Raw genomic sequence first — 21,553 nt, 5'->3', positions numbered from 1 at the left:
TTGGGCTCCTTGCTCAGTGAGGTGCCTGCTTCTCCCTCTGCCTGCTGCTCCCCCTGCTTGTGCGCTCACTCTCTCTCTCTCTCTGACAAATAAATAAAATAAAAATTAACAAAAACCTAAAAAAAAAAAAAAGAATGCACCAGGGTCTTCATGTTCCCACTTTTGTCTCATCTTCCAGCATCTTAACACTCTTTCTCCAGGAGCAAATAAAATTGGCATGTGGTTACCATGTTGGGCAGCTCAGATCTAGGACATTTGCAGAACGTTCTACAAGACAGTACTGACGTAGACCAGGGGGGTCTTCAGTGGGGCTGAAATCCCGACATGCTTTGGCACAGGGGCAGTTCCCCCATCTGTCCCATTAGTCTGCTGAACTCTGAGCTGGAGGTCTCTAGTGTGGGGATGGAAATGCCGAGCTGTAGAGATAGACCTTCGAGGCTTCAGAGACAGACCTTCAGGAGGCTGTTTGCAAGCAGGCCTGCAGGATGGGTAAATCCCGCTGCCGGCGGTCCTCAGGGACTCTGGACCCCGTCTCTTGCCCTCTTTCGTCTTGACCCCTCCACAGGACCCGAGTGTGCTAAATGAGGTAAGGGGAGTCCATGATGAAACAGGAAATTGGGGCCTGCGGGTGGCTCTTGGCGAGCCTGCGGGGGCTTAGCCAGGGCTGAGGTCATGAGCCCAGAGCCTTGAAGAGGCCGCACGCTCGCACTGTTGGGATGTCTCTTGGTCCTGTTCCTGGGCTTCGGGTCTAGTACATAGAAAGTACAGCTCCTCCTCTGGGGATTCGCGTTACCTCTCATGTGGTCTTGTAGTAGCTTTCAGAAACTCGTAAAAATGTGAAGCACACCGAGGCAAAGCCCGGCTGTGTGGTAACCACGGACTGTTTTATAAACTGCTCTCAGAGACCTCGCCTCATGTGCTGCTGAAGGCTGGTGATGTGGGTATTACAAACCCCATTTTTCAGGCTCAGAGAGGTTAATGAGCTTGGCTGAGGTCCCGCAGCTACTAAGTGGTAGAATGGGGTCCAAATTCGGGCCTTTCCATGCTCTTTCTGCTACGGGATCATTGCCCCTTAAATGATATTATAAAAAAAAACATTTCAGCAGACTTTCCCCCTTGCTTCCTCTTGGTACATGTTGGCACACGTGGGACCGTTTCCTAGCCTTCCTACCAAGAGGCTAACAGTCTCTCCCAGCACCATACCTAAGGCCTCAATATTTTGCATGTTGTGTGAGGAGCAGAGCTGAGCTTAATCGGCCGCCCTGCTCCCATCTGAAGCAGCTGTTCCCCTCTTCGTGATGGTAGCTTTAACGTTAGCCCAAGAACGTCATGAGAAGGGTAAATCTGAGGCAGAGGAAAATTACTTGGAATATTATAAGGTCAAATATTAGTGCTGTGGTTTTGTGATGTTTTGATGTCAGCTTGGCTTCTCTTGTCATTAGATCAGATAATCCAGAAGGATCCAGACCTAGGCTCCTTGCAATTCTCCCTACAGCATGGAGGAGGCTTACCCTGCTCCTGGTTAAGGCCTGAGACTACTCCATGTGGGCCCTCGATGCCGTGGGATCCCCGCTCACATTCTTGTGGGGTCACTCCAGCCCCAGCACCTCCCCCCACCTCTCACCTGCATCCTGGTGATTCCTCTCCTCCTCCCTCCTGTGTATCAGCCCCCATCGCATAATTACTCCCATTGAAACAAACCTCTGACTTGATATCCCCCTCCACCTGTCATTCGGTTCGCTGTGCATTTCATGAAACTCTTTGAAAGAGCTGTTCCCTCCTGTGTCTCCATGCCCTTCCACTCCACCCAGGCTTTCCCCAGCCTTCCACCCTTGCCCACCTTTGCATTGCCGAGCCCAGCGGACAGCGCTCAGTCCTCATCTTGCTGGACCTTGCTTGATGGATTTCGTCACTCCTGTTTCCTTGAGACACTCACTTCCCTTGGCTCCCCCTCCAGTTTCCTGTTTGTTTTCCTCTCTCCCTGGTTACTTCTTCTCAGTCTCTGTCTTTTCTTACGTGGAGTATTTAAGTAACATCTTAACTGACTTTCCTCCTGCCCTTGTTCTCCCCAAAGATGGCTCTCAACCCAGCAGTGATAGTGATCCCATTAAAACTTCGTCTTAGGTATATGCCCAAAGGAATTGGAAGCAGGTACTCCGATAAGTTCACAGACACACATGGTCATGGCAGCACCATTCCCAATAGCCAAAAGGCAGAGACAGCCAGAACATCCAACAGTAGATGAATGGATAAATAAAATGGGTATATCCATGCAATGGAATGTTGTCTAGTCATCAAAAGGAGTGGAGCACTGATATATGCCGCAATGTGGATGATCTAGAAAACATGCTAGGTAAAAAGAAGCCAGACGCAAAAGGCCACATCCTATATGATTGCATACGTGCACTGTCCAAAATAAGTAGGTCAATAGAGAACACAGGTTGGTGTTTGCCCACATTTAGGGGGAGGGGAAAATGGAGGAGAAACTGCTTAATGGGTAAGGGGCTTTATTTTGGGGTGATGGAAATGTTTTGGAACCAGAGAGAGCCAGTGGGGTTGTACAACATTGTGAATGTGAATACCCCTGAATTGTTCCCTTTGAAATATATGATGTGTCTTTTACCTCAATATAAGACAACTTCATCCAGCATGTTACTCCTCTGCAAACACCTGCCACTATCATCCCGCTATCATCTGCCAGAGCCTCTCTGGCCTGTCCAGCCCCTCCCCCATGACGTCTCCACCAGCAGCTCTTCTCACTTTTGCCTTTGCCATTCTGCCCAACCACCCCGGCCTCTGTGCTCTTTCCCAGAATGCGAGCTGGGCTTCTGCCCCAGGGCCTCTGCACCTGCTGTTCTTTCTGCCTGGAGCGCTCTTCCAACAGGCAGCCGTGAGGCTCCCTCCTTATCAGCTCCTTCACATCTTTGCTGAAACATCAGCCTCCCAGTGAAAATTACAACTCCCCAACCTGGCACTCCCCATCCCCTTTTACGCCTGCATTTTCATTCGTTGCACTCATCTGACATTTTCTTCGGTGCCATTTGTTTTCCATCAAAGGTGAACTCCAAGGGCTGGGATTTTTGCCTGGTTTGTTCATGGTTCTATGCCTGGCACCTGGAACCGTGCCTCGTTATTAGCAGTTAGAACTGTAGTCACTTAATAAATACTTGTTACAGGTACTGCGTGAATAAAACCCTTTCCTTAAACGATCTATAATTCAGGTATCCCAACTTTCTCGTCAATATTTGCTAGTTAGAAGGACCCTATGTCCCTTTGTGAAGGATGCTGAAAAATTCATGACTTGTTTTCCCAAGCACACCTGTGGATGAGTTGGTCATGACCATGGAGTGGCTTTCCGGTTGCTGAAAACGCGTTGCGTGTCTGTCTATGCCTCATTGTGTCTGCCCCTCTCGTGACTGCAGTTTGGGGGGAAGAATATTTACGTTCATGGAAGTACTGACCTATTTTCAGAGGCGTTCAGCCCATGAGTGTAGTCTAGATAGCAATCTGTTCCAGTGACCGCGATAGTCACACACTGTCCTTCAGCAGGGCCCTCTCGGTTTGGTGGGGGTGGAAATTGGTGCAGGTGCATGCAGCTCCTTCTTCGCCCATGTGCAGGGCTCGACGAGGTGCTCGTGTCCGAATGCGAGGTCGTTCTTGCCTTTCAAAGAAAGTCCCTTCTTCCTGACGGTCTGGGGCAGTGTCTGCAGGCCTTTTGAGAGGCAGCTTCACAAAAGCCTGTTTGCCAAAAGATAAAACCAGCCCCAGCCTTTGTGCCCAGTGGTAGGTGATCTGCCCGACGCATGGGGACAAGCGCGGGCATTTCTCTTTTATCCGGCAGGAGGAGCCTCTCGCCTTATGCGTTGGCCTGGAGGAACCCGTGTTCCACTTCCTCACTGTTCTTCAGATGGTCGTGGGGAACTCTCTGCTCCCAGATCTGAGAGCTCCCAGCCCTGAGCGAAAGAGAATTCCAAAAACTCATGCTCTCTTCAAGACACTGTCTGGTCTGGAGACACCCTAGCTTGTCCTTGTGTATTCCCGTGGTGGGGAGGGGTTGTTGTGACTGTTTTTTAAACTTCTGGCTATAGTATGAAGCTATGTATGTAGCTTCATATGTAGCTATGAAACCAAACTGGCTCCCCAATCAAAGGGAGCGTGTGTGTGTGTGTGTGTGTGTGTGTGTGTGTAGTGGGGGGGGCACACCCTCCCATCCGCACACATCACTCGGCACTGTGATTGCAAACCAGGAATCCCGTTTCACAGAGATCTCTGTGGTTCTTTAGCTCCCCATGTCTGTCCCTGTTCTCTAATCCCCTGAATGGAGCTGGATATGGAGAGCAGAGCCATATGAAAGCATCCAAGATGAAAATTATATCCTAGACTTGCACATGAATGTTGTGGTCGGAGGCGGGGGTGTATGCTGGCTGGCGTTACACACTTGCCACCATTCCTCCTGGACTTTGCATTTCTACCCAGTTCCCACTTGCTTGTTTCCACTTAAATTCCGAAGTTGAGGCTCTCCTGGGTTAGATCCAGCCTGGGTCACCGATCTCAGAGCCTGGGCTCTCTTCAAAGAAGTGGCGGCCAGTCTCTGGCCTTTCCTTCCTAGGTAAAATATTTCAGTATAAGTTGATAACTTCATTCGTCCAGTTCTAACTTATGAGGAGCTTAGGTTGACAGTGATGGTGGTTAGTGTTGCCTGGCAGTCACGTGGAACTTTTAATTTGCAAAATACAGTACCGTCCTACCATTTGATTAGGACAACACTCAGAGCTAAGTTAGGCGGTGATAGAGTGAATCTTTGGTGGGTTTTAGCACTGACAGACTTGATTTGAATCCTGGCCTTCCCAACTACTAGCTGTGTAAAGTTGAGCAAACTATTTAGACCTTCATACCTCTATTTTCTCATCTGCAAAATGGCAGTAAGTTTTGACAGATGAGTGACATGATCTAATTTAGTTCCTAGTGAGATCACTTGGTATCGAAGCTGTATCAAAAATCCACTTTTCGGGTGGCAAGAGGAAGCAGGTGACCCATGTGGGAGACTGTTGGGGCGATCAGGGAAGATATGGTAGAGTGTGGCCTGTAGTCGGAGCAGTGGACATGATGAGACGTGATTAAATGCTGGTTATATTTTGATGGTGGAGCAGAATGGCTTGTTGATGATTTGGATATGAGGTATGTGGGGGAGAGGAGTCAAGAATGATTCTGAGATGTTTGTCTTGAGAAACAAGGAAGGTGGAGGTGTCATCCATCACCAAAAAAGGAGAGACCGTGGTTAGTTGGAGCTGATTTGAGCCAGCAGGAGGTGTGGAGGAGTGAAGATCAAGAATTCTATCTTGGTTTTATTAAGTTTGAGATTTTTTTTTAAAAGATTTTTTTTATTTATTTATGTGACAGAGAGACAGCCAGCGAGAGAGGGAACACAAGCAGGGGGAGTGGGAGAGGAAGAAGCAGGCTCCCAGCAGAGGAGTCCGACGTGGGACTCGATCCCGGAACGCCGGGATGACGCCCTGAGCCGAAGGCAGACGCTTAACGACTGCGCTACCCAGGCGCCCCTATTAAGTTTGAGATTTTGATTAGAGATCTAGGTGAAGATACTGAGTAGGTAGTTGGATATACAAGTTAGATTTGGGAGGGAGATCTGGGATGGAGATAGCAACTTCAAAGTCATTTAGCACATATGTGATATTGAAAGCAATGAAACTGGATAAGCTCTTCAAGAGTAGTGAGACTGGAGAAGTGGATGAAACCCTTCAAGGTTAGGGAGGGGAAGAAGACCTAGCAGAGGAGACCAGGGAGGAGTGACTAGTGAGATAGGAAGAAAACCAGGAGAGTGAGGGATCCTGGACACCAAGCGGCCACAATGTCAGATGCTGCTAACGGGCTCGGGGCGATGAGGACTGTGCAATAGGGAGGTCACGGGTGACCTTCCCAAGAAAGTTCCATTGGAAGGAGTTGGACAGGTGCCTGATTGGACTGGCCTTCAAAGAGAGCAGAAGGAGAGGAACTGAAGACAGAAAATAGAAGTGATTTCTTTTTGAATTTTTTTACAAAGGCTTTCAAATAAATGGGGTAATGGTAGAGAAAGTAGGATCAAAAGAATGGTATTTTTTTTTTTCAGTATGGGAGAAACGAAGAAAAATAAATGTAAAAATAGTTAACAAGGAGGGAGAACATATGATGTTGATTCTGAGTGAGCAGGAAGTGCTGAAGTCTAGTGCCTGGGGGAAGAGGTCACCCTAGATAGGAGTGCAGGATACCCTACCTTGAATGGAAAGGGGAAGTCCTTTAGGTAGCTGTATCCTGACCACAGTGGGTTAATCAGAGAGTTCCATTTTTCTCACTTAAAAGAAGCCAAAAGGGGGAAGTCCAAGGATGGTGCAACTGCTCAAGAATGTTTTCAAGGATCCAGGCTTTTCTCCATTTATGATGCATCCTTAACAGGTGTCTTTCACTTTCTCAGGACCGAGAGGGCTGTTTCACCTCCAGGTGTTACATTTAATTCCAGGCAGAAATAAGGGAAAAGGTAAAGAGTGAAATGTATGTACCAGCTGAGTCTCACGCTATCAAAAGAATAATAGCTTTTCCAGAACTTCCTGCTTCTGTCCCCACTCCTAGCAGGATCCCATGTACTGCCTCCTAAGGCCACTTCTAGCTGCAAGGGAGTCTGGCAGGTGACATTCTGGTTATAGGAGGCAGACTATGAAAGATTATTGTTTGTTTCAGTTAAAAAATGTTTTCTAATTGATCTTTTTATTTTTTTAAATTGTAGTGAAAAACACCTAACGTGACATTTACCGTCTCGACCATTTTTAAGCGCACATTTCGGTGGCATTAAGTACCTTCACATTAGCTTGCTACCATTTACCACCATCCATCCACAGAACTTTTCATGTTGCAAACCTGAAACTCCATACCCACTAATGACTCCCCATTCCCTTCGTCCCACAGCCCTTGGCCACTGCCATTCCACTTTCTGTCTCTAGGAACTTGACTCTTCCAGTTACCTCCTACAAGTAGTATTTGTCCTTTTGTGACAGGCTTATATCATTGAACATAATATTTTCATTATGTTGTAGCATGCACCAGACTTTCCTTCCTTTTTTGAGGCTGAATAATAGTCCATTCCAATATATTCGACATAGATACTGCATTTTGTTTATCGGTCATCTGTGGTTGGGCACTTGGGTTTCTTTTCCCTTTTGGCTGTTGTCAGTTGTGCTGCTGTGAACATAAGTGTATAAACACCTCTTTGAGTCCTTACTTTAAATTTACATATACCTAGAAGTAGTGTTGCCGGATGATATGGTAATTCTATTTTTAATTTGTTGAGGAACTGCCATGCTGTTTCCTACGGCAGCTGCACCATTTGGCAGCCAACTGTGCACAAGGATTCCAGGCTCTCTGCACTCTTGCCAAACTTGTCGTTTTCTCGGTTTTTTGTTTTTGTTTTTGTTTGTTTTGATTGTAGCCATCCTAATGGGGGTGGCGTCTTCTGGTTTTTAATGGATGGGGAGAGAGTTGAGATGAAGGGGGAGAGAGCTGAGATGGAGGGGGAGAGAGTTGAAAGATAAAAAGGATCAAAAACAAGAAATAAGTACTGTCTTACTTCCACTGGGTCAGACGTCACTGAAACCTGTCTGGAGCTCTCCAGACACCTCGAGTCTAACTGGAAAGGAAGGCAACATAATCCCATGGGACAGAGGCTGCATTGGAGGCTCAGGACACCTGGCTTTTGTACTCAAGGCTCCACCACTGCTGGGTTTGAGGAGTATCCATAGAGTGTTGTTTTCCTGTTCTACCGTCTTACCGTCTGTGTGATGAGCGTGATAGAATCTGACCCCTCTCCCCCTTTCTCACTTACGTCAGAGCTGAGATGTTATGCAAAATCACACATATTTGAAATCTGTGAACTAAACGCATTCTGGAACTTCACATTATCCAGACCTGTTTTCTGTCCCTCATATGGAAAGGAAAAGTCCCACAAGGTAGCTCTTTGTGGCTTTTAAGGCATGGTAGGAGCTTTTGACTCAGATCGTTAGCCAATGTTTGTCTTTTCCTGTCTCCCCTGGAAGATGGGATGATCTTGAGAACAGGTGTTGTACACGAGGAGAAAGAGAACAGTAACAACTGTCAATAAACATTTCCTTGTGCTAGTCACTGTACTAGGTGCTTCAGGAACATAATCATTGGTCTTCAGAATGTATCTAGTTTCTAATACAATACTGATGGGGCTCCGTTGATTAAGGAGCTCTTGGGTTGTGACAGTATGTCTTTTTTTTTTTTTTTTTTGGATGTATGGCACAGTGGTAGTCATGAAAAGTGAAGGTGACAAAAGCAAACAGAATTCTAGAGAGCTCGGTGTTGCCCCCTGCTGGGATCTCAGAATCTTTCCCATCAAAACATCATCAATAATGCCCTTGTCCTTCGTACTGTTATCACACACACACACACACACACTCTCTCTCTCTCTCTTACTCTCTCTGTGGGTGTCTCTGTTTCTCTGTCTCGCTCATAGAGCCCAGGAAGCACAGTCTTTGTAAGAGTGTACATTGTATTGGCCACGTGCCATCCAGACAAGCCAAAAATTGTGGAACAATAGGAGTCTATGCCCGGAATATCAGCTAAAAATACCTCATTCCCTCGCTCTGTTGTTTTCTGGGTATGTTTAAGAGTGTCCCAGGAGGCTAATGAGGATGAAGGGAAAGGAAAACTGACAATTTCAAAGGAAACCAAACCTTTAATTCCCTAAAAAGGAAACATATATTTTCTGTACGTCTGTTTTACGTTTCTTGCTGTTTTTGCATGTCTGTGTGACGATATGGAAAATCTATAATATGAGTCGTGCCACCTTGGCCTGGATCATCGGAATCCATGCTTTTACCACAGTCTTTCCCTCTATGGTCTGACTTGTCATCTGCTTTCCAGGTTGTGGTAAGGAAGAGGGGAGAGGAAAAGAAAGCGCTCCTAAGTGGGAGACTGCCTCACACACACTTTCTACTCCTTCAGCTGGTTTGGGTACCGGTTAAGAGCCAGGGGAACATTTCCATCCTTGGTTGGGCCATATGTAACCTCGTTCATTTCTTGATCACTGACCGAGCCTCAAGCTCTGGCTGGCCCTCTCAGTAATGTCCACTTTCTCTGTGATTCGGGGTAGGTCATCGATCCTTCCCTGGCCTCGGTTGCTTTCTGTTTATAAAATGAGGGGAGACGTTGATTGATCTCTTGTGGGGACTGACAGGGGAGGAAGGCAAGAAGTAGGGTGTCTCAATGAAGGTCCACACAGTGGTCATGAGCCTCAGTAAGAAGCAGTCATCTGAGAACTGAAATGATAACGGGACAAGGATCTGTCCCAAATCAGCATTAACCAAATAGCAACCATTGGCTGTGGTTGGTTAAACATGGAGCTGCCGGCTTCCTGAACATATGCTGGGTGTTGGGCAATGAAAGTGGGTGTTGGTCAACCCGAGTTGGCTGATGTCAATATTTACCTTGGGTTAGCGTGGACCATAGCCATAGCTGCCTGAATGAAATGCCCTGTTTCCTCTCAAGTATTTGTCCTTTCATATTTGTCTGTTGGTCTGTTGTCCAATAGCGTATGAAAGGCTTGTTGAATTTTGACTTAATTTGTCATCATCCTGAAGAACAAAGCCTTGAGATACACACGAAGTTCTATTTTTGGCTCAGTTGTCTGACTTGAAATAAATGATCTTACATAGATACTTACATGGGCAGATATGGTAAATTGCAATAAGGGGAGTTAATAGTTGCTGCTTACTGAGAGCGCTAGTATCGTCAGATAGTTCAAATCCATCGTCTTATTTTGTCTCCAGAACATCTTGTAAGATAGTTACTCTCTCATTTATGGATAAAGAAGCTGAGGCCCCAAGAGAGTCTAAGACTCACCCAAATTCTCAAAGGCAGAACCAAGACTTGAATCCGGGTTCTCTCGGACTTCCACAGCCACGCTCTCATCATTCTGTCTCGCTGACTCTGGAGCAGATGCTTCGTAAGAACAAGAAAAGTACTTAGTGCACCGTTTTGAGGTAAAAGCTGCCCACGGCCAGCAGTAGTTTCCATAGGCGATGAGCCATGTGTGTCCCCCCTGCCCTTCTGGGTGAGGCCAGCGCCTCACAGAGCGTCCGGGACGTGCAGACATCATCCTTAGCGCTTCTCATCCCATTGTATGGTGCTCCTCACTGCTCCCCAGGAGCCCCAAGGACACAGAGACTCTGATTGGCTCTGCCTGCCACTTATTGTTTTCCATTTACTCCCCACTGCAGAGTCTTGAGACTGTGTCCTATAGAAGATCCTGCCACTTCTATTGTCCTTGCAGACTTTCCCACCGCCCCAGGACCACAGGCTCGGTTGCTTTATTGTGGTGGTGTTGGCTCAGCCTCAAGGACAGGGACCTTGAGCCAGCTGACAAGGTTGCTTGTGTCACTACTTCTAAGGCCACAAGCCATGCTTTTGCTTCCCAATACTTTTGAATACTCGTCTCTCACCACTTCTCCTTCAGTGTAGCCACATGGTCTCCCAGACTCCCAGCAGCAGATTTCCCCCGGCAGACAGTTTTGGCTTATGGCCAATCCCCATGTCTCTGCCTGGATGACCTCAGTTACCAAGTCAACATGGCACTTAATGCGTGCTGCTATGCCGCCCCCTGGTGGAGAGGGTGGAAACTGAGCGAAATCCAGAGGACTGCCTTCTAGCTAAAGAGCTCCACAGAGACCCCTGTCCTGCTTTCTCAGCCAGAAGTCCATCTATTCGATTAAAACTAGTTTTGGTAGTGCCAGCAGCAAGGAGGCATGATTGGTAGTTGCCAGCTGTCCAAGGCTAAAAGCAGCTCTGATTTTTTTTTTTTTTTTATGTTGGGGCAAAACAAGTACACAGCCAGTTGGCCTCAAGTGAGAATTAGGGTTTTTCCACATACGTATTTTGTCTTCCATCTTTCCACTTAATTGTCTATGGTGTGGAGGCTTTGAGAAGCTCCCTTTGAGGTCCGCAGGACTCTGGGTCAAGGTTAATGAAGATCTCAGTCTTTCCAAACACACCCTCTGTTCGGGAACCTTCTGCAGTGTCCTCATGGGGGCTCTCCGTATATTCCTGCTCAGTCCCCAGGAGCCTGAGGGCCCTTGCCCTGGGATGGCTCTGGGTTTGCATGAGCCTGCCGTAGTTTGCAGTGTTCCTGTGTATGGGAAGTTGTACCATCAACCTCAGGGTGGATGTGGGGATGACGGGCATGTAGTGTCTGGAGGATGATGGGAGAGGTTGAAGGAAGCCATGGGAATTCATGGGGGAAAAAGGCAGGTGTATTGAGAAGAACATGAAGCCTCAGTTGACCTCTTGGTTTTGACTTTGCTATCGAGAGCAAGAAGGCATTTCACCTAACTGTGCCAGGGCTGCTAGGTAAATCCAGATAAATCCTGTGTGGGCAGGCTGCATGCAAACCCTAGCCCAAGGCCATTGCAGCAGGTGGGAACTCAGTCCTTGGCTCCATGCTATTGTCAGGGCTGACCCCCCAAGTTCACAGCCAGCACCACCAGAAAGCTGACCTCTGACATCTTGCATTGTTCATGGCCTGGGTCCTGAGTTACTCTCTCCATACTGCTTTATCTAATCTTGATTCTCCTGGACTCTAACGCTGTGATTCCACGTCTTTTTTTTTTTTTTCTCTCTTATATTTCTCTCTTATATTCATATTCAACTCTTTTTCTCCATCGTCATTACCACCATTGTAATTGTTATCATTTTACTGGGGATTTACCATGGGTCAAGCACTATGCTAAGCAGAGTCAATGCATTCGTTCAATTAACTCTTCTTGGGACTCTGCGAGAGATAGGTCCTTTTCTTATTCCCACTCTATTAGGTAGGTCAACTAATGCCACCACGGCCTGACCAAGACCACCTGGCTAGTAAGTGGCGGAGTAGGGACTTGGACCCAAGTTTGTTTAATTACAGCATCTTGCCTCCTTGTCCTGTTTCCACAACCGGTCTGTCTCTGGCTGGGCTTCCTTGGGTCTTCCTGGGTCCAGCCCCACTGGCCTATATTTTTGTCTGTACCTTGAAAACAGTGACCCACCAGGCCCCCTGTGAATGGGGTTCCAGCAAGAATTATCTGGTTTTGCTGTTGTTTTGGAGTCCGTGTAGACTCTTGCATGCAGGTGTTGGGTCCTGGAGGGTCTCCCAGACACTATTTGTTCCTAACCTAAATCCATAGAGGACAGACCCCTTTCAGGGATCCCTTCAGGTACTTGGAGGCCTGAGAGCTGAGTAGCCTGAAGGGATCAACTTGGCTCCCAACCCTGCCTTTCTCCCGCATGTGGGTATTTGAGAGAGATTCATTCCCTTTTTTACCTCCTCTCTTCCACAAGCTTCTCTTCCTTTGAAGTAAAATAACTGGGGGGGGGGAGGGCTGAAATATGGTCTGAGGACCCCAGCATTCGGAATGGGGGGTGGTTTTCCTAAGATCACACCACAGGCACCAAATCCGCCGTGTGTCTGGTCCCTCAGCAGGTCCCTGTCTTTCTGCTGTGATTCCTGCAGTTGAGGGCTGTGCTGGGGCCTTCCAGGCTTCTGTGCCTCCCTCCTGACGGCCTTGGACGTGTGCGTGAGGACATTCTCAGGTGTCAAGCCTTCATGTCTGCTTTTTGAAATGCTCTCATCTCCTTAGCTGCAGAGTTAGATTCCCAACTTTGTAATAAAATCATGAATTATAAAAATGGGAGTGAATTAAGAAATTACGTAGCCCTTGTGGGTTTCAAATATGCCTTAGGGACCAATGGCTTTCTTCATACAGAATCTTTTCTAGAATTATATCCAGAGAGATCCTTTTAAGAAATATATATATAGGGGCGCCTGGGTGGCGCAGTCGTTAAGCGTCTGCCTTCGGCTCAAGGCGTGATCCCAGCGTTCTGGGATCGAGCCCCACATCAGGCTCCTCTGCTGGGAGCCTGCTTCTTCCTCTCCCACTCCCCCTGCTGTGTTCCCTCTCTCGCTGGCTGTCTCTGTCAAATAAATAATTAAAATCTTAAAAAAAAAGAAATATATATATAACTGTAGAAAGATAGGGAGAGAGAAGGAGAGCATGTGAGTTGTTGATTGCAGCTGGAGAGTGCATAAGTGTGTTTTGTGTGTTTGCGAGCCCACACACCATCTCTTTGGCTTTAGTTTATATACATACAGATATATATACATGCACATATATATGACATATAAATCTGTGACTGTGAACGATACGGTGCTGGAAAATATTTAGTTTGGAGAATAATCATAGTATGGCCGTGTCATGCCGAAACACTTTCTGGAGACCTGGGTTTGGGTACCGGCACAGTGGGCTGCGTCGGTCGCCGGGTGTGGAGTGAGGACACATGAGGAATAGGGACTTGCTCCCCCCCTGCAGCGTCTCCTCTCTAGATCTGACACTGACCTAGGCAGTACTTTGCCATTCGAAACAAGAAAGTGCAAGGACGGTGGCTTTTCTGAGGCCGGTTGGTAAAGGAGGAGCCCTTGACCCTGCCTCTTCTCTGGTGTCCCCCCGGGCAGCCAGCACGGGGCAGGGAGGCTACATGTGCTTTGTGGGGCATGTGCTTTGTCTCAGGCCTGTGCTCTGTCTGGTGTCACCCCTGGCTTCGTCCCCTGGGTTCGTCCCCTGGGACAGGACCACACTCCTGGGAGACGAAGTCAAGCCCCCCCTCGAAGCTGGGAAGTGTGGGGAGACGGGCTTACGCTGTTGAGCAAGAACTGCTCTCCCAGGATGGGACTCTGGCATCTCTTAAGTGTACGTTGCCACCTTGGGGGACAAAAAATATCCCCAAAGATCAAAATCCAGAGGCAGGGCAAATAAGAATGATGAAAGCATGTGCTACCCCGGTAGGTGACAGACTAGCCCATATCTGTGTTGTCATCTAGTGCTCACGGATCCCGGAACCTTGGCATCATTACTGCTGTCTCTGTCTGAGCAAACGGAGGCCCCACAAAAAGAGACGCTCTGCTCCACGTCCTGCTACTGGCCGCTTGGAAGTGGCAGCGCCTGCGGACTCAGGCTCTCGTAGCCTGGGGGCTCTACAGGGAGAGGGGAAGCAGGACATTGAATGGAATCGAGATGGAGGGCGTGGGAAAGCATCAGCGGGAGGGGGAGAGGCAGAGGGGGACAAGACGAAAGATTCCAGGTCCCCTAAGCCAGGTGGGTGGGTCTCTCCTCTGTGCCACTCTGGCGCGGTGCTGTGGTCTTCGTTCAGAGCCCGCTGCCTGCCAGAGCCTGGGAGCTCCCCGAGGCCAGCGCGGCCCCAGACCGGGCCGGGCCGAGGGCATTCGCTAGAGGAAGGAGCGCGCTCGCTGCAGCCTCAGTCTCTGCCCTGCGTGCTCTGCCATGAGCTAGATGGTGTTGTTCCCATTTTACAGGCGAGGGAATCAGATGCAAAGAGGAGGTAAGGAATCATTCGAAGAGTTTCGAGGGGTAGGAGAATTTAGGGCAAGTTGGGAGTTATTATGTATGCCTGGAAGAGCCGGACCTTTCTGGAGACCTTGTCTAGCGTTTCAAGGGCACAGCCAGTCTGCCAGGCTCTGAACCCAGAGTGAGGTCTCATTAGCATTCAGAGGGGGAAGGAGCCATGGGGGATGCCATCCAGGGCATTGGGAAGGGACAGGCTGTGTTTTAATTATGACCTGGACTTTTGAACAAATCCTTTTCTCTGCTTGTCTGAGCCGTAGAGACAACAACTTGTGGGAGGTGTGCCGTCGGCAGCTGGGTCCACAGTGGCACCCGTACAGCTGTATACACATCTGGCACACAGGTGGTGGACGGCAGGAGCCTCCTCTCCTTGAATTGCTCTGGGGTTCGGGAGGGGAACAAGAGTCAGGTAGTGAGGTGAGGTTGACCTGGTCTTTACCTAGAGGGGGAGAGCTGGTGGAAAGAATGGAGAGAAACAGGACTGCGCCCCCCTCTTCCTGGCCCATCATCCCCACTGCCCGTGACCATTTCAGGATTGGAGCCCAGACAACTCCCGCCACTTCCTCCAGCTGCTCCTGAGTCAACATGGTGGGCTTTCTTTGTAGAGCTCCCCCTGACCCTCCCTTCTCCAACTTGGGGGAAGTTTTTAGGAGAGGGGGATGAAACGAAGAAGGGTGGAGGAAGGGGAGGAGATTAACGGGGTAGAAGTTCGACAAGCACATCTGTCCCTGTGGCAGATTCTCGAGTGCTTGTTGACTCCCTGGGAGCGTTTGCCTTGAGTCTGTTTTTCATTCCGGGGGGAAGGGGAGGAGAAGGAGGGCTTTGGGGACAAAGGGCCTTTGACCAGCTCCTGGAAAAGCATTGATTAGTTTGCTCAGGTTGGCAAACAGTGACTAGGGACTAGGGGCTGTTGATGAACCAGGTGATTTTTCTGCCCGATGCATGGCATCCAGCGCGGGGGCAGGAAGTAAAAGCAGATATTTGGGGAACCCGTGTGCCCTGAGGTTGGAGATGGAGAGCAAAACCACACTGGGCAGCTGGAGGAAGGGGGAAGGAAAAGCCTGGGCTGTTGGTGTCTGGAGTTGTCATTTGGGGCTGTTGCATACCTTGTCAGTGGCAAAAGAGCCACGCAAGCCCCCTTGGACATTGAGAGGCAGAGGGCAGGCATATCAGGATGGGGGTTGCTAAGGTGCTTCTGATGGCCAGGGCATTGGGGGAGGGGCTGTGTGGTGGCCCAAGGCCTGGGTTGAGAGAGAGAGAGAGAATGCGACCTCATGCATTCCCGACCCAGAGCTGTGCCGGAATCACCTGCCGGCTGGCCTCTCCTCCCCAAGCCTTGGCTTCCTTCACCCAGAGAATTTGAATGGCTTCCACTTTTCTTTGGCCAATCTGTGTGCAGTGTTTCCTTGGGAACCCCTCCTTTGCTTCCTCTTCACCCTCAAAACTATTCCCTTCTTCCAGGAAGCTTCCAAGATAAACACCCTGGGAGTCACGAACTAGTAGAGCGTTAGAGCTGGGAAGTGATTCTATTATCAACAGACTGGCTTGATGCTATTGTGTTTTGCATTTGCTGGACATGGCTTGGTATGGTTCTTATATTCCGTTCCCCACAGGTACATTTCTACGGGTAGACTTTATCTGTTGTTCTGCTTTCTGTTTGCTGTTTCTCTCACTGGCGTGTGAACTCCGAGGGGCTCGGGACTTTGTTTGGGATAATTTTGTGCCTACAACAGTGCCTGGCACTGAGCGGACACGCCATGTAGACTTGTTTACGCACGTGAATGCAGCCAGGGCGGTGTTTTCTCTTCCTCCCCTCCCGGTTAGGACAGATAGTGCATGGTGTTAGTGCATGGTAGACGCTTCCCAATGAATGAATGAGCCCAAAGAAGAGTAGACAAGTAAGTGAGTGTGTGAATGGGCTTTTGAGATGGGGTTGGCCACACTTAGGCCATGATAGTGGTTGGCCTGTCTAGAAGAAAATGCTCTTCTGTTAGCGTGCTTCCTCAGCTCCCACCAGCATGGGGCTCGTTAGCAGAGAGCCTGGATGTGCTCCGAGTCTGCTTGTGTCTGTCTTTGGGAAAAGAGGAGGGGTGAGGAGTTTTCGGTACTCTGGCCATTCCATCGCCCCCTGCCGCCACACTCGCCCTACGCCATCTGAACAGTCCACGTCTGTTAATCCCCCTGGTATGTGAAGACAAACAGAGAGAGAGTGTGCTTTTGTGTTTTTAAAAATTTTATTTATTTATTTATTTGCCAGAGAGCACAAGCAGGAGGAGCGGCAGAGGGAGAGGGAGAAGCAGGTTCCCTGCTGAGCAAGGAGCCTGATGCGGGACTCAATCCCAGGATGCTGGGATCATGACCTGAGCTGAAGGCAGACACTTAACCAACTGAGCCACCCAGGCGTCCTAAGGGAGTGGTTTTGAGAGAGATTCTTTTCTGCCTGTTGTGTTACTACTTAAAAAAAAAAAAAAAACGCAAAACCTGTTTATTTTGGAGCTATAAAAATGATTGCTGTAATGAATGAATCCCAGAGATAGTTTTAGGGTGTATTATCTCTGTGCTTATGCCACAGGGGTTGCCAAAGGCAATTATGTTACCATGAGGCAATGTGAAAAAGAAATAGATCTGCTTTAAATTTTAGTGTCTCAGACTACCCTGAACTGTTATTGGTCTGGGGGGTTGGTAAGGAGAAGAGTTACTTTTGTTGGGACCTACTGTGTGGCAGCCCCTATGCGAGGCTCTTTACAAGTGTTATTTTAGGAGAACAAGTTACATGCATGGGTCAAATCAAATGAACTTTGAGTATCCACCATGTTCAGGAGGCTGTGATTATAGTACTTTTCCACAGGTCTTGTTCTTCCAATACTTTCCAATACCTTCCAATACCTTCCAGTACTTCCGTTGGCAGAAGTTGCAAGCACGGGAAAAGTTAAATGATAAGGCAAGATTCAGATATTTCAAGTCAGCAGTAGAAAGCAATCACCCTAAGGCTTTTGAACCCAGGAGAGATTGTCTGGCCTGACATCTTAGCAACATCCGGAGGAAAGAAGTGCAAAGGGGTGGAATCCTGCCCTCAATTTTGCGGCCAGTTGTTGGCATAGATGGAAGCAGAGCACAGGCCTCCGGATCTCGCTAATTTTTGCATCTTTATTTTAGAGGGAGCAGAGGGGGAGAGGAAGAGGGAGGGGGAAAGAATCTCAAGCCGACTCTGTGCTGAGCGTGGAGCCTAATGCCGGGCTCGATCTCACCACCCTGAGATCATGACCTGAGCTAAAACCAAGAGTCGGACGCTTAACCCACTGAGCCCCCCAGGCGCCCTGCATTTGGCGTCTTGAAGCATCTCAGGAAGCTACTGAATGAACCAGCACAGACAGCCCATGTAAAGGTGTTAAAAGGAGGGGCAGGTGCTTCAGATTGAGGCAGGGGAGGTTGGGGCAGGATTCAAGAAGGTGGGAGCTGCTGTGTCCTGAAGGATGGGTGGGATTCGGCTAGATTAAACAGACAAGGATGGGCTTCGCAGGAGGGTGGAATGGCGTTAATAGGCCCGGAGGCAGGAAATCAGAAATGTGTGCAGAAGGGGCGACATCATCACCCGCTGGCTCTGACCACCAGGAGCCTGGGAGCCAATCCCCCACGCTCCCCTGTCTCTAAATTGTTGGTTCTGTCCCCTCCTGTCTGGTTCCCTGCTGCCACCTTAGTGCTGACCCTTGTGACTGCTCTGCTGCTTTTTCTCACTCGTCTCTCTGACTCCAGTTCCACTCTACCCTTCATGCTACAAAGAGTTCCCTTTCCTAAACAGGGCTCTTATCACGTTACAAATTGTTCAGCGACTCCCCATTGCTTGCCAGCTGATGTCCAGTCTGAGTGCATGAGCGGTCACGACTGGCCTCCCCTGCTCCCCTTCTCGAGGCACCCGGCCTCCAACCCCCTGGAGCACGCGGCATGCTCCGAGCCCACCGGGCCTTCACACCGGCTGTTCCCTCTGCTTGCAGTCCCCTCCTCCTACCCCGTTATGCCACCAGCCTGCCCGCCATCCTGTCTTTCCTTTGCCCGAGATTTACGGACCTCATGATAGATTGCAAATTGCCCTCTGTGCTCTGATTGTTCCTTGTGCCCCGTCCATGCTCCTGAAGCCGTTATTTGGATGAGTCATTAGCCTGAGCTCATTTCCGATAGGGATTTTCTTTTATTCACCGTAACATCACTAGTAACTACTGTTTTGCCTGGGCATAGACGGACCCCCTCTACGTGGTTTGTTGGGAATAACTGAAATGAAATGCAAAGTCCCGAGAGATAGGCTGAATCCATCGAATGCCACCACGGGGAGCTGGGGTGCACTTTATCTCTCAAAAACCAGATTACACATCAGAATGCCCCGGCAAGCTTGCTAGAGAGTCCCACTCTGGGGCTCCCCTTTCCTATACTGATAGGAGGGGGCCTGGACATGTGTGTTCCTGTTACTTGGTTTAAACAGCAAGCTTCCCCAGGGATGCCTGGCACAGGTGTCTAGATCCCCCTAGGGAGTGCCGTGTCCTAGACCCACACCCGTCACACCCTGGGCTCAGACTGCATCCTGCCTCTGCCCCTGCTCTTCTGAAGCCCCAGGGAGGAACTCAGCTGAATCCTTCGGTTCCACCCCGTCGGGGAGTGCATCACCCGGATGTCCAGTGTATTCCATTCTACTGTCTTCACGCCAGCTCTTGGCGTCTCTTTTGCTGCTGGCCAGAGGGCAGCTGGGCCCCATCAGACCTTTCTCAAAGACCTTGCTTCCCTCTCTCCCCTGCTGCCAGGCTGTTTGCGGTCAAATGCGGGGGCTGCTTCGAGGCCGTTGCACCCAATGAGTTCGTCATGCGGGCGCAGAAGAGCGTGTACCACCTGAGCTGTTTCTGCTGCTGTGTCTGCGAGCGGCAGCTCCAGAAGGGCGACGAGTTTGTCCTCAAGGAGGGGCAGCTGCTCTGCAAGGGGGACTATGAGAAGGAGCGGGAGCTACTCAGCCTGGTGAGCCCAGCAGCGTCCGACTCAGGTGAGTGCCGTGCGGTGGGCGGCGGGGGTGGGACGCTGGGGTGAGCTCACGGTCTGCATCGCGTGCTCCCCAAATGCCCAGCCACGGGGGCAGTCTAGCTCCGTGCAGAGCAGCTGCACGCATGCCAGGCAGGACCTTCGTGAGGTCGCAGTGATTGCTTACTGGTCAGGGATTGCCGTGATGAGGCGGTAAAGCACGTTACCTCCAAATTCCGTGGTGCACGACTGTGAATGTGTATTCACAGGTTAGCAGGAGTGACTCTGCGTCAGGCTGAGGGTCTGCAAGTCACCTGGAATCTGTGGAGCTGAGCTCCGGGTTGCAGACCAGGCTCCGGTCTGCTCGGTTCCCTCCCGGATCCAGGCTTGAGAAGCCCCAGCTCCAGGGCTTGATCTTCTCTTGGCGATAACGAAGGTGCCAGAAGGCATGTCCAACCTCACGAGTGCATTTCAAGCCTCTGCTCATATCGTGTGGGCTAACGGTCCACTGGCTAAAGCAAATGAAAAGCTCAAACCCAAAGTCCAGGGAGGGGAGGTATATTGCACGCCCCGCAAGGCCCTGCTAGGGTACAGATACACGATACTGTGAAAGGGAAAGATGCATTGGAACCAGTAATTCCGTCTGTTTCCCCATCTGTCAAGTGGGAAAGCTGGAATCTACCTGGGGCTCGGTGGGTCATGGAGACAGAGGAATTGGAATGTGTTTGTGCCACCCACCCAACCCCCACCCTCCGTGCCTTAGAGCGGGGGAGGCGGGGGGGGGGGGAAGGGGAGGAGATCTCCAGCGATTGTAGAGAGGAGGCTTCAGAAGGCCAGAGAGATTGAATTAAGCATCCAAGTTGAGCATGTGTCTGTCCCCACTGGGTAGCATTTGTCTGGCTTCGCCCCTCCCTTTTCCAAATCGGTGAGAGCCACATGGCCTTCCTAATTCTTGTCGCCAGTGTAATTCCAGCCCCCCGAACACGGCTGTAACCGCCTGCTGCCCACATCTTCAGCCGCTTGGGGGCCTCTGAGACCTCCCGCTCTTCCCTCGGCCTTGCTGGGCTCCAGGCACGTTGGGGTCTCCCACTAAGCTCCACGCCTTAAACTTCCATTCGCCCTCTGCCCCTCTCCTGCACTTCGGGCTCTTGCCAGCATATTCTTTCAGCTTCTATCTCAGGGCTCTTTCCCCAGGGCAGACAGACTCTTCATCCCTGGCGGGGCTGAGTTGACCCTTAACTCCACTTCATCGGGGTTGCTTGTCTGGCTCTTTGTTGTTCTTGCCAAGTGCTAAGCCCCTCGAGGGACGGCATGTGTCTCTTTCGCCACTGTGTCCTCAGGGCTTAGCACAGCCCTGGAACGCTAAGGGTGCTTGATAAACTCTTACAGGAATGAGTCAACTCTTGAAACAAAAGCACTGTGACAAGACACTCGAGTCCAGGGGCTTTGGGGACAAGTAGGAGGGTGGGCCTCCTCCTGGCTGCATTGCTTACAGCCCTGTGACTGCGGGCAACTTTCGGAACGTCCCTAAGCCTCAGTTTCCACGACTGTAAAGTCGTGAGAGTCATGCCTCCCTGACAGTTTTATGGGGGGAATAAAAGAGAACGCAGACCAAAGCCTGACACGCTGTATGCCGGCCCCGAACGCATGCCTGCTGCTGGCGGATAATCACACGAGGCTGTTTGCTTCCTTGACATCCCTGTTGGCTCTTCTTGCCTGGCTCTGCTTGCAGCCACAGGTAAGCGGACACCAGGACAATCCCAACTCTGCCCGTCTTCACTTTTCTTGAATTTGTCTTAACTTGGAGGAGTTTCTCCTTTTCAGGAACACTGCCACTGACACATTGGGGACTCTCCTGCGGGGGTAACTGGGCCCCTTCTAAACTGAAATTCACGGCCTCCCCTCAGTATAAGAAGGTCAAGCTCACCCTGGATTCCCCATTAGGTGCCTTGCAGTGCCCACCCACTGAGGCCTCCTTCCCGGAATATTGCAAAATCTTCACATTCCCCAAGGGCTTAGGTGCTATGGTGATCAGAACGTCAGCGTGACTTTGAAAAGATGGGCGCACCCAGAGGGCATGCCATTCTTTCTCACATGGA

The 21,553-nt window shown here is 49.9% G+C and overlaps 1 protein-coding gene across 1 annotated transcript in view; it reads left to right on the top strand.

Annotated features, from left to right (window-relative positions):
• Window positions 1-21,553, top strand: part of LMX1A (LIM homeobox transcription factor 1 alpha) — a 153,296-nt gene that overhangs the window by 85,090 nt on the left and 46,653 nt on the right. The window contains exon 4 of the mRNA XM_040635990.1: window positions 19,247-19,479. Within this exon, the coding sequence (XP_040491924.1) occupies window positions 19,247-19,479 (233 nt within the window). The remainder of the gene's footprint in view (window positions 1-19,246; window positions 19,480-21,553) is intronic.

Source organism: Ursus maritimus, unplaced genomic scaffold, assembly GCF_017311325.1.
Source record: "Ursus maritimus isolate PB19 unplaced genomic scaffold, ASM1731132v1 scaffold_2, whole genome shotgun sequence".
Taxonomy (NCBI): domain Eukaryota; kingdom Metazoa; phylum Chordata; class Mammalia; order Carnivora; family Ursidae; genus Ursus; species Ursus maritimus.
This window is presented reverse-complemented; position numbering and strand designations above follow the sequence as displayed.